Source organism: Muntiacus reevesi, chromosome 3 (assembly GCF_963930625.1).
Source record: "Muntiacus reevesi chromosome 3, mMunRee1.1, whole genome shotgun sequence".
NCBI classification, from domain to species: Eukaryota; Metazoa; Chordata; class Mammalia; order Artiodactyla; family Cervidae; genus Muntiacus; species Muntiacus reevesi.
In genome coordinates this window covers 112292026-112308112 of record NC_089251.1, presented here as the reverse complement: position 1 = coordinate 112308112, position 16087 = coordinate 112292026, and the positions used below count along the sequence as shown (strand labels likewise).

The 16087-nt window shown below is 53.2% G+C and overlaps 1 protein-coding gene across 1 annotated transcript; it reads right to left on the bottom strand.

Moving 5' to 3' along the window:
• Positions 1-770: 770 nt before the first annotated feature.
• THEMIS2 (thymocyte selection associated family member 2) lies at positions 771-15403 on the bottom strand. Its single transcript, XM_065927564.1, has 6 exons — positions 15279-15403; positions 12600-12740; positions 9735-10145; positions 6812-7884; positions 3027-3183; positions 771-2632 (listed from the first exon to the last, which is right to left on the bottom strand). The coding sequence occupies exons 1-6, from the start codon at positions 15370-15372 to the stop codon at positions 2580-2582; spliced, it is 1929 nt and encodes a 642-aa protein (XP_065783636.1). The 5' UTR covers positions 15373-15403; the 3' UTR covers positions 771-2579.
• Positions 15404-16087: the final 684 nt, after the last annotated feature.

Genomic DNA, 16087 nt, shown 5'->3' with positions numbered 1-16087 from the left:
CAAGTCAGTCAAGCAGTGTGTTTATCTGCAAGCGTGTCCATTCTTGTTTCCTAAAACAATGGTTAAAAACAGGTTTAAAAAAATGTATTCATTTGAATATGGAATGCATGATAGGATACTTTCATGGGTAGTCGACTTCTCTTTCTAGTTACCATGTTGACACCCTCAAATGGGCAAGGGGACAAGAGCAGTGGTTCGGGTTTTTTTTTCTTCTTTTGACTTTGAATTTGACTTCGCAGTCAAGAACTTTTTGCTCATTAACTCAGCGAGTTCAGTACCTACTGTGTCAGCCCATTTGCCAACTTCTAGGAGTATAAAGCAAGAGAAGAGACTGGTGTCCCAGGTGTTGCTGACTTCACATTCCCAGTAACACAGAGTAGCTGCCCGGTGATAGAGTTCCCTGCCATCTTGGCACTGACATGATCTTACAGGAGTTCTGTGGTTCCCGAGCACTACAGAGGCCCTTGGGACGGAGCAGAGGCAGGCCACTCCTCAGCAGAATGAAACTCCAGCCTCTGTAGAGCTTCTACCTGCTCAGGCCGGGGGAGCGTACACTTTTGGATGTTTGTGGTTACATGGGATGTCGGGTATGCAGTGTTCTCTTGGCATGCTGTTGAGACAGCAGAACAGCACTGTGACCCAAGTTCTCAGAAATCCCCAATGTCACGGCCAAGCCGTGTGTCCAGCCTCCTCTCAGGAAGATCTTTCTAGGTGTACAGGTAGGAAATGTTGAGAGAAACTCAAAACTCTTGATACATTTTTGAGCATGCATCCCCAAGTTACATTCCTTTATTTAACAGTTATTTACATCTGTTACTATGTTAGTTTGTTATGTATATTACAAAACATTCAAAAATTAGAAATGAAAAAGGATATTAAAAATAAATATGAAGGGATACTAATACAGTTAACCCTTGAACATCACAGTGTGAACCGCGCAGGTCCACTTACACAGATTTTTTCAATAAGTACCCACTACACAATCTGCAGTTGGCTGAATCTGCATATACAGAGGGCCAACTGTAAAGTTACATGTGGATTTTTGACTGTGTGGGGATCAGTGCGCTGACCGCCTTGTTCCAGGACCAGCTGTAATTCTTCTGTTTCCCCGTCAGTCACCATGTGTGCTCACTTTGGAGACCACTGCTGGGGGCTGGGGGGACTCGAACCTCATTATAATAGCCTCCCCCCGCCCAGTGGTTTATCGCAGAGGGAGAGGAGACGAGCACCGAGGGCGGTGTCTGCCTTTGGTCCACGCCCTGCCTGCCCCCGTTGCTCAGGTAAGACATTCACAATGTGGTTTTCAACCATGTTTTCCATTTAAGCCCAGCTTTCCCTGCTGGGAAATCACTGCCTTCTCCTCATGGTAGCATTTGGCCACTCAGAAATGCCCTTTTGAGGAAACTGGTGGTCCTCTCTGCCTCCCTTCTGTGACCTCACTCAGTTTGGTACCAAAACCCAGTGCGGACTTGACGGTAAAAGCTGCTGCCGTTTTGCATGTGGTCCTGACCCTTAGGGGTCCTGTGCCCGGGAGGAACTCTTCTTTGCCTACTGCTCTCCCAGAGCGCTCTGTTCCTCAGCGTCCGCTGTGCAGTAAGACTGTGTCTGCGGAGGAGGGCGTGGGAACTGCTGTGAAGACAAGAGTGAGTGCTAGGTCCTGGGGACTGGCCCAGCAGCAATAGTCACCGCGCAGGGGTCACCTGGAGAGCTCCGTGCTGGGGTGTGGCATGGGTCCAGAGAGCCGAAGGGATGGCAGTAGGCAAAGGAAGGGCACTCGGGTGTAATGCTAGAATCCAGGAGTGGAAACTGGACCCTCTATTCCGCTCCCACCTCAGCTGGAGACTCCTACCATCTATTTGTCTATCCTGTCCTCTGCTGACAATCCTGCCATTGTCTACCTCAGAGAGTTGAGAATTTAGATAGGGCTTGTAGAGTCTGGCACACAGATGCAACTTAATACGTGATCATGATTATCATTTTTCCGGAAGCTCATGTAATTTTTATTCTCTGGTTTTAAAATAAAATAATATTGGATAGTCACCTCTAGCTGTTTATGTGCTGGGTGCTGCAAAGATGAGGAAGACAGTCCCAGTCCCTCGGGCTCAGAGCTGGGGATGGGGAGTGGGAGACAAGAGTGGAGAAGGGGTGGTACATGTTTTAAAAAAAGTCCCACTGCAGCGTGTGATCAGGATTGAGTCCCCTTTACCAAGAGGCAGGAGGCACTGTCCTGCCAGCATCAAGGTGGGCAGTCTCTTGGATTCCTTTCTGCACTAACTAGTGGGACAGCTGGTATTGCAGATGCAGGATTAAGTAGAACCCAGTTGGCTACTTGATACCAAAGCTCTGAGGCTGACAGCCGAATGCAGGATGCTGGGCCCAGAGAAGCCAGCCCTGGTGGCAGGAACCTGGACCTGAGGGGAGCAGGTGCAGGTTTCCAGTCAGTCCCCAGACGGCCATTCCTCATCCACAGTCTGATTTCTGAGAGGTCTTGTCCAAGGTCCTCTACAAGCCTCTAACTGTCAGCTGGTATCTCAGATTCCCTGAGAAGCAGCAGTTGGGACGTAAGGTTCCTTCAGCGCCTAGAGGGTTTTCGAAAACTGCTCAAGTATTTCTTCGTAATCATGTTCATCATCTGCAAAAGAATCCCGTAAGTAAGGACTTCAGCCTTAGATTGCTTCCCCTCTTTAGGACACCTCCACCCCCTGGACAGGGGAGGGTTTGGTCAGGACGCTCTAAGGCCCTTGCTAGCCCAGAAGCCACAATTGGTTGTGTCTGTACACTTTGCCAACATTCCCGTGTGCCTCGGGGAGGGTGGTTGGGGGATGAAGTCATTTTGCTTGCCAAGACCCTGGAGCCCCTAGAAGAAGGACAGTAAGGATCCTTCAGCCTAAGCTCACCCCATATAGGCCTGTGCATCCAACTAGGACTGCAGAAGGGTCTGGCTGGTGCCATCAGAGGCACAGCAGCAGCAGAATGGTGTGGGGGCGGGGAGAAGCGAGGATTGGAGAGGGGCTGAGGGAACTCACCTGAATCTTCAGTGATGGGCACAGCGGGCCTGTGGCCCTTCTTGCGGCCAGGAATCTCACTATATAAATTGGAGCTGTCCTGGGTGACCTTTGGCAAGGACTTTGTCCTGAGTTTAGGCAGCAGAGGTGGTTCCTGCAATTTGGAGACTTGAGAGGACTATGTGGGAGAAAAAGCAGAAGTCAGTGGGGTCTCAAAAAACAGGGTGGCAGAGTCCACGAAATACAATTTCCTCCAAATGTCACTTCCTCTGCTCCCCTCTGAACTTCCCTTTCAGAGTAGCACATCTCAGAACACCAGGAGTTTTTGCTACAAGCATTTGAAATGTTCTTTGGCAGGGGAAAAGGGGATCAGGATGAGGGATAATGGGACTGGGGGCCAGACAGGAAAATGTCCCTGCATTTTTCCTCAGGGATTTAGTCATTGTCCTTCAGATCTGTCACCAAAGGAATAAAATGTAGTCACAAAGCCTCAGAATTAAGAGTGCAGGGCTGAGAAGCGTCCCAGAGGAAGAAGACTTTTACTGAACTCCTACCATGTGCCAAACACACAATGTGCCAAACACTGTATGCATGTCGGCTCATTTCATCCTCTGAGGAGCTGTTTGAGTTCCCAGTTTGTAGGTAAGGAACCAGGCTCAGTGAAAAATGTGCCACTTCACTCCTCACGGGATCCCTGGCCAGGTCAAGCTTGGGACCCAGAACAGGTCTGTGACCTCTAAAAAGCTGCTGCTCGGGACATCCCTGGTGGTCCAGTGGTTAATAATCCGCCTGCTACTGCAGGGGACACAGGTTCGATCCCTGGCCTGGGAGGATCCCACATGCCACGGGGCAACTGTGCTTGTGTACCACAACTAATGAGTCTGCTCTAGAGCCCACGTGCCGCAACAAGAGATGCCACTGCAACCACAATGAGAAGCAAGTACACCGCGACTCGAGAAAGCCCGCGCCCGGCAACGAAGACCCAGCGCAGCCAGAAATAAATAGAACAAAACGAAAGCCACTGCTTTTCCCGCCATGCTTTCAGGAGCAAACAGTACAGTTCCCTGGTGAGCAGCAGAGAACACTCGTGCCCAGGGAGGGAGAGTTGCTGGTTCTAGGACAACAAGCAGGAAACGGGCCCAAAGAAACCAAGGCTGGGGCGGAGGTCTCAGCTCTGGACCGCATTCTTTCCAACACTGTCACGGGCCTGTGTTTCAGAGGTCCTAGTCTCTTCTTGCCTCTTGTCAGAAAACAACTACCCTACCCACTGCCCCACAGATATGAGCCCCTTCTGGGGCTGAGATGGCTCGGGGTCACTTTTTTTTTTTTTGCCCAAAGTCTTTATTTATTTTTTTCATTTATTTTTATTAGTTGGAGGCTAATTACTTCACAACATTGCAGTGGGTTTTGTCATACATTGACATGAATCAGCCATGGAGTTATCGGGGTCACCTTTTAACTTCCACCACCATCCCACTACCTCCCTACATAGTACAAAATACAAGTCTCGCCACATCCCAAAACAATAGGCTTGTTAACAGTTTACAAAGTGTGTTTTATATATATCATTCTCCCCTATGCCCCAACACGCCTTAAGCATGGCAGGAAGGTGCTCAGACCATGTGGTCAGACCCAATTTCAACCCCCAGCCTGCCACTTGCCAGCTGGGGTGGGGCGGTGGTGTGTGTGTGTTTATGTGTGTGTGTGTGTGTGTGTGTGTGTGTGCGTGCACACACGTGCGCTGAAGTGAGTTGCCATATGTGGTCAGATCCAATTTCAATCCCCAGCCTGCCACTTGCCAGCTGTGTGTGTGTGTGTGGGTGTGTGTGTGCGTGCGCACGCGCGCGCTGAAGTGAGTTGCCATATGTGGTCAGAACCAATTTCAACCCCCAGCCTGCCACTTGCCAGATGTGTGTGTGTGGGTGTGGGTGTGTGCCAGCTGTGTGTGTGTGGGGGTGTGTGTGCACCAGCTCTGTGTGTGTGTGCGCGCACCAGCTGTGTGTGTGTGTGTGTGTGTGTGTGTGTGTGTGCACGCGCGCCAGCTGTGTGTGTGTGTGCACGCACGCACGCGCTGAAGTGAGTTGCCATACCCTCCTCCAGGGGACCTCCCCAACCCAGGGATCAAACCAGAGTGTCCTGTCTCCTGCATTGCAGGTGGGTTCCTTACCTGCTGAGTCATTGGAGAAGCTCTAACTGTGATCTCAGGTAAACTCTGTGCCTCTTGTTTTCTCAACCGTAAAAAGAACTGCCAATGCCCACCTCAGAGGGAGGTCGTGAGGGCTGGGGGTGCTCCATATAAGGTGCCTGCCCCAGAGTAAGCACCCAACGAGTGAAAGTGAAAGTTGCTCAATGGTGTCTGACTCTTTGTGACCCCATGGACTATACAGTCCATGGAATTCTCCAGGCCAGAATACTGGAGTGAGTAGCCTATTCCTTCTCCAGCAGATCTTCCCGATCCAGAAATTGAACCAGGGTCTTCTGCATTGCAGGCGGGTTCTTTACCAACTGAGGCTAACAAAACTGCACTAAGATTTATCAATGTTATCTCAGGCTCACTGGTGAGGAAACGTGCCCAGAGAAGGGGTACAGGCCACAGAGTGAGGAAGCTGGGACGTGAACTTAGTGTTTCTGACTCTGCGGTTCTTTCCCCCTTGTGATTCAATCTGGTTCTGTTCAGATTCACTGGCAGTGAGTTTTTCTCACCTTCTCCGCCTGCCTTGGAGTCAGTGGAGCCTGCCCCACAGAACTCTTGTTCTAGCCCGAGAGACCAAATACAACTGATTAAAACTTCATGACTGGACGTCCCTGATGGTCCAATGGTTAAGAATCAGCCTCCAACGCAGGGGACATGGCTTCAATCCCTGGTCCAGGAAGATTCCACAAACTGTGAGACAGCTAAGCCCACACGCCTGGAGCCCATGCTCAGCAACAAGAGAAACCCACAAACCACAACTCAAGTAGCCCCCGCTCACTGCAACTAGAGTGAGTGCGCATAGCAGTGAAGACCCAGCGCAACCAGAAAAAGAAAAATCGACACGGCCCCCCAACACCAGGCTACATACAGCATGCAGTGTGCATACAGAGGAGGAAGGACTGTCACTGCCTTGGAAGAAATCTAAGCTGAGCCTTGCCCAGGAGTCTGAAAGGAGGAAGAACGTTCCTGGCAAAAAGACTGGCTTGCGTGAAGTGCTGAGGCGGGAATCTTGGCATATTGAGGGCGCGTCAGGAGTTGGAGCGTGGGCTGCTGACATGGAAAACCGGCCTGGGAAGGCGGGGCTGAAGTCAGCTCTAAAGGACCCTGGATACCATGTTAAGGGAGTCCATCACCCCCAGCAACCGGGAGCCACTGAAAGGTTCAAAAGATGGGGCTGAGGCCCCTCAGCGACCAGGAGAGATGTGGGAGGCCATTCTGATATCGGTAGGGAGGGGTTGAAAAGGCTGCTAAAGCGGTTTGGGTGAAAAATGCTGTAGCGTGAGCTGGGGAGTGACAGCAGGGTTAGCAGAGACAGGAAGAGCCCCGTGAACTTGGAGTCACAATGCTATGCTCCAGTTCAGGGCCCCTGAACTGTGTAACTTGGGGCGCATCTCAGAGTCTCTGAGACCTCATTTTCTCAACCGTAAAATACAGATAATCACACTGATATCAGGATGGTCAGGATGGAATAGTAGGGACCAGGTGTGCACGTTTATAAACCGCAGGTTCCCTACAACTGGAAGAGAAGTGCCATGCCAGACAAAGAAAGAACAGCAGGACTTGAATGATCCCAACAGAGGGCCCCTCCCTGCCCGCTGGGTTCTCTTGGTACCTTGACTCCTTTCTCCTTGCTCATCTGCTTCTTCTGCTCACTGAGGCCCTTACTCTTCGGAGGCCTGGGCGGGGGAGCTTGACTCTCAAAGGCCGGTAGCTTCCGCAGGCGATAGTAGAAGGCCTCCGTCAGCTCCTCCACTGTGGCCGTGGGGAGAGGCCCAGACGGCTGGCCCGGCAGCTCCTCAACCTCTGCAACAGTCAGATCCAGCCACCGAGGAGGGATCTCGAAGCACATCTCGGGGTCGGAGTCCAGGCTGACCACCAAGAAGGGTTCCAGGATCTTCTCTTCCAGCTGCAGGCCCGGGAAGGAGGGCAGAGGGTCGGCGGGGTGCCTGGGGTCCTTGGCCACCACCTTGACCTCACAGGGCAGTGAGAACTGGGCAGTCAGGTCCTGTAGGCTGTAGCGCCGGGCATCGCTCAGCTCCTCCACAAAGCCGCCAGAGAAGTAGAGGGGCAGCAGAATCTGTTCTTGGTCCTCCACCTCTTCATCCTCCCCAGCCTCTTCCTCCCCAGTCTGCTCACCTAGCCGCTGACACACTAAGACATCTGTGTCCTTCTCATGTTGCCCAAGGGCCTGGCCAGACCCCAGCACCTCCAGCCTGTCACCCACAGCCAGGGACGCAAACCCCAGGTTCTCCAGCTCATCTCCCTCACAGTCCTTTGTGGTCACGACCCGGAGTGGCTGGCCCGGCTGGAAAGCTCCCAGGAGGTCATAGGCCGTGGGGAACTCCCTTGGCCGCCGCCGCAGCTTGCCCCGGTAGGCGCTGGAGATCATGAAGTGTCGGGGCACTTTCCGGCCCCTGGTCGAGGCCAAGAACCGCCAGGGCGGCGAAGCCACGCCATGGAGGCAGAGCCTCTGGCCCTTCTGTAAGGAGCTCAGCCACGGGCTGAGGAAGCTGGGGGACCCCTCCGGAACTTCCAGGATCTCTGTGGCCAGGGGGAAGGGGCCTCCCCGGGCCAGGGCCTCGCTCAGCAGCAGCGGCTGTATGAAGTGGATGTGCTGCGAGGAGGCGGTGACGTCCTCCACGTCGACCTCCAGGGTGGAGGGGATCTTGACGACGGTCCTGCGCACTGTGGAGCGGAGAGGTCAGCCCGGGCCCGCGCCCTCCTCCCCTCAGAGGTCTGGGCCTGCTGACCTCCTGCCTGTCTCCATCTTTTCTTTCCTACCAGCATTTTCCTATTGTGCCAACTTCCTCACCCACTCCTTTCCTTCTACCTCTTTTTAAAAAGTTATTATAGGGACTTCCCTGGTGGTCCAGTGGTTAAGACTTCGCCTTCCAATACAGGGGGGTGTTTGTTTAACCCCTGGTTGGGGAACTAAGACCCCTACATGCGTGCCTAGTGGCCAAAAAAAACAAAACATAAAGCAGAAGCAATATTGTAACCAATTCAATAAAGACTTTAAAAATGATCTACATTTTTAAAAAATCTCTTTAAAAATTAATAAAAATTATTATAGAAAGTTTTAAATGTTTACAAAAGTAGAATAAGTATTGTGAACCCTTATGCACCTGTCATCCAGCTTCAACATTTAAACCATCTTCTTTCATTTATACCCCCATCTATCCATTCCCCCTCCACTGGGTTACTTTGAATCAGAATAATCATATCTTGCCATCTGTGATCATTTCAGTGTGTATTGCTAAAAGAAGGAATAATTAAAATTTTAATAACAACTAGGTAATGATCACATTGAAATAATCATTTGGTAATTCCTTAATATCACTGAATATCCAGTTTACTTTCAAAATTTTAATTGAATTTTGAATATAATTGTATAAACTGTCTTTCCAAATCCTTTCTGGATTTGAACAGATAAAGTCAAATCAAGAAAAACACTGACTACATGACTTTGGGCAACATCCTGCCCTGGTGTTGAAAGTGCCAAGTGCATTAAACTCTAAGAGAACGAGGAAAACTGGCCTACCCACTGTGCTGGGTGAGTCGCACCACATGGAAGTTGGAACAGGGAACGTTCCCATTTTGCAGATGAGAACACTGAGACTCCGAGGAGTGGTGATGACTTCCCTCAGGTCACAGGGTTGGGAATTTTGCTCTGTGCCAGAAGAGCTGATAACTGGTTGAAGCTGGGAGATGGGCACATGCAGGCTCATTATATTGTTTTTGGTTTTGTTTTGTTTTTCCTTTAGAATGTTTTCTAGATTACCTGAGCTGCCTCATTCTCCAAGGTAGCCAACTTGTTATTAAAAAAAAAAAAAAAAAAAAAACTAGTAAACAAAGCATAGGTTTTTTAAGACAGTCCTCAGTGAGGCTTCTGGTAGCATCCAAAGCAGGGTTGATGAGGCAGAGGTCTGGCCAGTCGGAGGCCAAGCTTGAGTGGAGGGAGAAGAATGGGGTGGGGGTATCCTGGGAACCTCGACATCTACACCAATCCTTCTACCTCTGCTCCAGCGTGACCGCCGACCGGCCAGACCTGGCAGGTTCTGCCTCTGCTTCACCAATCCTCTGTGTGCGGCCACCAGCCCACCTGAGAAGTGACCTAAGAAACAGCCGGGGGACTCAGCCAGACAGTGCCTTTTCCCAGACAGCAGACCCTTCACCAACAATCCTGCCCTCTCCAGGAACAGGAAAATACATTTCTCCAGAGCAAAGGCTCAAGGTTTCACTTTGTAACACTCCGTTTCTTTGTCCTAGCAGTGGACAAGCACACAACCCAACTTCTGCCCAATTTTATAAACTATATGGGATCTTACTTAAGTTACCCTGTTTTCCTATCTCCTTTTGCACCCAACTTTCACTGCTGGGGAATCTTTACTCCATTACATTGTATATACCAGGTAAACCACCCAGAATCCCTGGTCTATCCACAGGGAGAGGGGCATCGTCCATCGGAGCAGCTCCCCTGGGACCTCTCTGTCCCTCCCGCCTCCCACCCCCATCCTCCTGCCCCGGGAACTCACAGTGCATGATGGCTTCGACCTCATACTGGGGCATCAAGGTCAGGGAGCGCCAGGGGAAGGCGGAGCAGGTGAGGAGGGCGGCCCTCAGGGCGGGGTCCTGCAGCACCTGGAGCAGGGTCCGCGGGGGCCCGGGCTCCAGTTTCCAGAAGGGCCCCTGCTGGGACAAGGGCAGGTGCAGAAGGACCTGCTGGGCCCCGGAGTCCAGCACGCAGCGGGCACAGCAGGTCCCGTCGTGCATCTCCACAGCCTCCAGCTTGAGGGGCTGCTCTTCAGGCACCACCCTGGCCTTGGTGGTGATTCTGTGGGTCGACATGAAGCGGATGGGCAGTAGCTTGGAGCTCTGGGTTGCAGCATAGACCAGCTCCTCCAGGGTTCCATAGCTCTGGGGGCCAGTGAGGGAGCTGAAGTGGCCTGTGGGGGCACAGCAGAGGGTGTCAGGGTGGGGCAGGCTTTTGCTCAGCCTAGGGTCTTGAACCCCACACCCGGGTCTGGCTGCAGAGAACCAGGCAGAATCCCGAGGACAGGGGTCAAAGGTGGGCCAGCGTTGACATATCCGGGCTGCAGGGCTGAGGGACTAGAGGCAGCAAGTGACCATATCGAGCGGACAGCGAGGGGCAGGACTGGGGATGGCTCCTTCCCACACAGACACAGAGGGATTGTCACCAGAGACAGAACAGGACAGACACGCTGACTGCCACATTCTCCCGCCTCCCAGCCCCTCCTGCCCCTGACGTTTTCCATCTTTGCCCCCAGATACCTCGGCACTGCTCTGTTTCCATACCCTAGCTCCCATCACCCTGTCCTGGGTGGGTGAGCACAACTGTCCTTCCCAAACTAGGAACCCAAGAGCTACTGGCCAAATGACCCCTGACCTCCCCTTTCCCCTTCCACCCCCGCCCCCTGCCCTGTCCATTCTTCTGCTACCAGACTGGCCCAAGATACCCCATGTCCGGAGGTAATATCATTTCTTGCGTTTTCCTGCCCCAAACCCTCCACACAAATCTATTCAAGGAAACAGCACACAAACTTGGTTTGAAGGATATTCTGCAAAAGTACTGATCTGGACTCTTCAAAAAACACTGATATCAAGGCAAAGGCAGGCGGAGGAAATATTTCAGCCTGAAGGAGACTAAAGAAGGCCAAACTGAATGTCATGTGTGATCTGGGGCTGGATTCTGAATCAAGACAAACACCAGACTATCAAGGATATTATAGGGCAGCTGGTGAAATCTGAATACAGACTGTGGGTTAAACAGTAGTATTGTATCAATACTAGATTTTCTGAATTTAATCACTGAACTATAGCTCTGTGAGTGAACGCCTTTGTTTTCTAAGAGATACACTCAATATTAGGAGTAATATTTAGATGTAATGGGACATCATGTCTGTAACTTACTCTCAAATGGTTCAGAAAAAGATATACACACACACAGATAGATAAAAAGATTACAAATATACACACATATAATAGTAATATATGTTCAAAGGTATGTATATATAATATACAGAGAGAGAAAACAAATGTAACAAAATGCTTAATAATTGGTGAATCTGGATAAACAGTATATAGGAATTCTAGAAGTCTTCTGTAAGTCTGAAATTATTTCAAGTTTTTTAAAAATCCTCAAAATAGAAAACAAAACACATCACTTCCCTTTTTTAAAACCCTCTTTGGCTATTTAATAGCTTCAAAATAAAGACTGAAATGGATCAGTGCCCACACAAGCCCCCCTCGGTGGTCTGGCTTCCACTCACCTCCCCACCTCTTGCTCCTCACCTGGAACCCATGCCCTCAGCAGGCCCCTTACAGACCTGATGCCCCGTTATATCTAAATATTACTCCTAATATTTGGTGCATGTCCTAAAAAACAAAAACATTCACTCACAAAACTGTACTTAAGTGACTAAAGTCAGGAAACCATACTGAAAACAAGCCCTCCAAGGGCCCCTGCTCTGAGTCCAGCCCTGTTCTGAGCGCATCATACGTGGCAACTCATTCAATGCTCACATCAAACCTTGCTGCTGTTCATTGCTCCGCCGGGTCTGACCCTTTGCGGCCCCGGGGACTGCAGCACTCCAGGCTTCCCTGTCCTTCACTATCTCCCGGAGTTTGCTCAAACTCATGTCCATTGAGTAGGTGATGCCATCAAGCCTGACTGCCTCATTACAGAAAACGGCGCTGAGGCAAAGAGACCACGGGAACTCACCACGGCCACAGCTCATAGCCGGCAGACCTGGGAATTCCCATCCAGGCTGCTGGTTTTAGCGTCTGGGCCTGCAGACTGCCTCACACCTCCTGCAGTGACTATGCTTTGTACACATGCCACTCCCTCTAGCTGGGATCCTTCCTCCAACTCAGGTGCTACCTCCCCCAGGAAGCCCAAACAGACCTCTGAGGCAGGCCCCTTGCGCCCAGAGCCCTCGCTAAACGGGTGCCTACCTCTGCTGCCCTCCTGCCATCCTGGAAGCTCCCCACCGGAGGAAGCTGTATCTGATTCATCCTGAGCGCATCCCCAGCCCCCAGCACAAGGCCTGGTGCGCAGCAAGGCTCAATAAATGTTTGGTGAGTGAATGTGGGGATGAAGACAAAAACAGGCACGTGGACAAAGACACAAAACAGGAAAAGTCTCTGCCAAGAGGCAGACGTCATCAGAGATGGACAAGGAGAGCACACAGCCATGCCAGCTCGGGGCACCGTCAGAGCGCTCAGGGGTCATCTGCACCTCGGGGATGGGTGGCGGTGGATGTGACAGGGCCATGGGGGCCAACCCAGAGGGCTGGGGGTTTGTGCGGGGGGTCCAGTGGGTCTGAGAGTGTGCCTGGAGGGTTCTGGGGCACTCAGGGAGGCAGAAGTGCCCGCCTTACCCTGGAAGTTGGGAGTGAGCTCGGTGGTCTGGCCTGTCCCCGGGTTCTCACAGACCACCTTTTGGAGGCGAACGTGGGTGACCTTGATCAAGTCTCCGGTGGAGAGGCAGCACTCGTTCCCAGAGATCTCGTAGATGGAGCCTGCAGAGACACAGACTCAGTTTCGCCCATTCAGCGAATGCCAGGGGCCAGGGCTCTGTTCCCCCAAGGCGCCGCTCACCACACCTTTGCCCGCACTGTTCCCACCACCTGGAATGCCCTTCCCTGTATTCCCTGCCCAGCACCCACTGGCTCATCTGTCCTCAGGCAGCATCGATGCCACTTTGCCTGCTTTTAGCACTGACTGTACCCATCTGTGGTCACAACCCCCTGCCTCCGGAACTTAACTCACACAACAGGACTGATCCATTTCACCCAGCACAGGCTCAGCCTCAAAGAGGGTGTTTTAAGTCACAAATGAATAAACCACCCAGTAAATTCCAATTGCCTTATTGCTAAGTCACTTCAGTTGTGTCCAACCCTTTGGGACCCTGTGGACTGTTACAGCCTGCCGGGCTCCTCTGTCCATGAGATTCTCCAGGCAAGAAACCAGGAGTGGGTTGCCATGCCCTCCTCCAGGGAATCTTCCCCACCCAGGGATCGAGCTCAGGTCTCCTGCACTGCAGGTGGATTTTTACTCTCTGAGCCACTAGAGATGCCCAATTCCCTTATTAGACAGCTGCAAAGTCAAGCCCAGAGAGGCTCTGAGATCACACAGAGCCAGCACCCACACTGGCACTTTCTTCTTCAAATGACTTGTTTTTAAAGGAAGCACCGGAGAGAATGGCAGGCCACTGAGCGGGTGGGCCCTGTAGGCAGGGTTCCGGGCCCCCACTTTCAAGCACAGTAGCCCCATGTTTCCTGGTTTCAAGAGCTTAAAGCAGCATCCAGAACATGGAAGGTGCTTGATAAAGATCTCTCCACTCGGGCAGTGCATAGGCCCCCACCCCGCCATCCTGCGGAACGAAGGACAGACACTGCAGGTGGGCAAAACTCGAGGCCACCTGACTCTACCTCACACCGAGGGCAGCCCCAGCAGGGCCCGAAAAACTGATGAAAACCCCATCCCTTACCCCCAGGAAAATACACTCAGGCTCCAACACACAGTTTAGGCTCCAGACCCTCGGGGCTGGTAAGAACAGCAGCCCTGGTGCTGGGGACGGACTCGATGCCCACCGCTGTGCCCAGTTCTCTCCTTGGAGGGAAGGACTTTTTGTTCCTATGTAAGGACTTGGCAAGGATGAATGGGCGGGCAGCCCAAGATGATCAGGTAATAAAAGGCATTACCAGGACTCGGCCCGGATGTCTGCCTCCAACCTGGGGCTCCGAACCACGCAGCGACCAGAGCCACCTGTCCCACCGGGATCACCATCGGCCCTTCTCCAGCTCACCCCCACCCCCACGCGGTCACCTTGTCAGGTTCTCTTCTCCTTACTTCCTCCACTTCCCTTCTCCCGGGGTGGGGGTGGGGAGCAGAATGAGGAAACAAATATTGTGACACAGTGCGGGGGGGGGGGGGGGGGGGAGGGGGGGGCGGGGGGATCAGGAGGAGAGCAAGCAGCACAGATGCCTGCAGGAAGCTGCCAGCGACAGGAAGAGTGAGATTTGAACCCAGATCCCTCAAATGGGATTCCCAAGCGGGCCTGGCAGGGCCCCATGGCCTGGTGGTGGTCCCGCCTCCGGTGGCCCTTCAGGTGTCTCAGCCTTGATCTGTGACCCCACTTGGAGCCTCAGAACGCTTTCCTGTGCGGAGCAAGGGAGCAGGTGGAGGGAACAGGATGGGTCAGGGCACTCAGGCGGAGTTTGCTCTCGAAGGAAGGAACCTTCTCCACCCCACCCAGACTCTCGCTTCCCTCTCTCCTCCGCCTCCTCCTTCCCCACCCAGCCGCCCACAGTTCCTCCCGCCCGCCCCCGCTCAGAGCTGCCGCCTCTCCCTTCACCTTCACGGCCTGTCAATTCCTCCCCTCTAGATCTTTCAGGCAATGACTACTGACGAAGCCCCAGCTGTGCGCCACCCCTGTGAACCAGGCGGGCTGCGGGCAGGTGGGCAGATGTGCGGGCGTGCAAGGAGCCAGGAGGGCTTCCCGGAGGAGGAGTCATTTCCGCTGCGAACCGAAGAGCTGGTCGAATCAAGTACTGCCCAATGCCGAGCAGAGGGGCAAAGGCGGGATTGGAGGGACCGAAGAATAGGACACGTAGACAGGTGTCAAGGTGGGGCAGCGGAGGGTACACGGAGGGGAGGGTTGACCTGGCCCTTCAGAATCATCAAGCAACAGCTCCCCGCCGCGAGCGCCTGAGTGCCGATACCGCGCACGGTCGGACCTCCTGCAATGCGCCCGACGGTTCCAGCCCAGCTTGGCTCGGTTCCACCCACCTGAGTATCCGAGCTCAGTGACTTCCCATCGCCACCCTGCCGGGCAGTCAGCGACCCCCCACCCCACCCCCCACCCCCGCCAATTCCACGGAGGCCAAAGCCGTGGCCCGGAGAAGTTGGAGAGTGGCCCCAATCACACAGCTTGGGTAGCGGCAGCGTCGGATTCGAACCCCGGGGCGCAGACCCCAGGTTTCCAACGTCCGGGTCGGGGGATGCCGGTCCGCGGCGAGGCTGTGGGGTCGGAGGGGTCTCGGCCCTTCACTCACCCTGGAAGTAGACCCCCGAGCAGACCCGCAGCACACGCGGGAGGGAGGCGGGGTCCAGGGCGCACACGAAGTCCTGCAGCGACACCGGCTCCATGGCCCGTTCGGCTCGCTGGAAGCGGACTGAACTGCCTGCGCGCGGTCCAGCCCGGCCCGGCCCAGCGGGGCGGGGTTGGTCTGAGGCCCCGCCCAGGGGCGTTCCAGGACACCCACTCTCCCCTGCCAGCCCCAGTTCCCGCGTCTCTACCCGGGGGTTGCAGTACCCACCTCTCACACTCGTGGCGCTATTGTAGAAAGTCAAGACCAGGACCTGACACCGGGGAGTTCAGTTTCAGTTCAGAAGCTCAGTCTTGTCTCTTTGCGACCCCGTGGACTGCAGCACGCCAGGCTTCCCTGTCCATCACCTACCCCCCGAGCTTACTCAAACTCATGTCCATCGCGTCCGTGATGCCATCCAACCATCTCATCCTCTGTCGTCCCCTTCTCCTCCCACCTTCAATCTTTCCCAGCATCAGGGTCTTTGCAAATGAGTCAGTTCTTCCCATCAGGCGGCCAAAGTATTGGAGTTTCAGCTTCAACATCAGTCCTTCCGATGAATATTCAGGACTGATTTGCTTTAGGATGCACTGGTTGGATCTCCTTGCAGTCCAAGGGACTCTCAAGAGTCTTCTCCAACGCCACAGTTCAAAAGTATCAATCTTCCGTGCTCAACTTTCTTTATAGTCCAACTCTCACATCCATACATGACTACTGGAAAAACGATAGCTTTGACTAGAGGGGCTTTTGCCAGTAAAGTAATGTCTCTGCTTTTT

Bases quoted from the DNA above. Each gene is read 5' to 3' on its own strand.
- THEMIS2 (XM_065927564.1), bottom strand. From the start codon at position 15,372: ATGGAGCCGGTGTCGCTGCAGGACTTCGTGTGCGCCCTGGACCCCGCC. The intron at 12,741-15,278 runs GTGAGTGAAGGG...GTGTCTCTGCAG, and splicing joins CTCGGGGGTCTACTTCCAGG to GCTCCATCTACGAGATCTCT. The intron at 7,885-9,734 runs GTGAGTTCCCGG...TCCGCTCCACAG, and splicing joins GGTCGAAGCCATCATGCACT to TGCGCAGGACCGTCGTCAAG.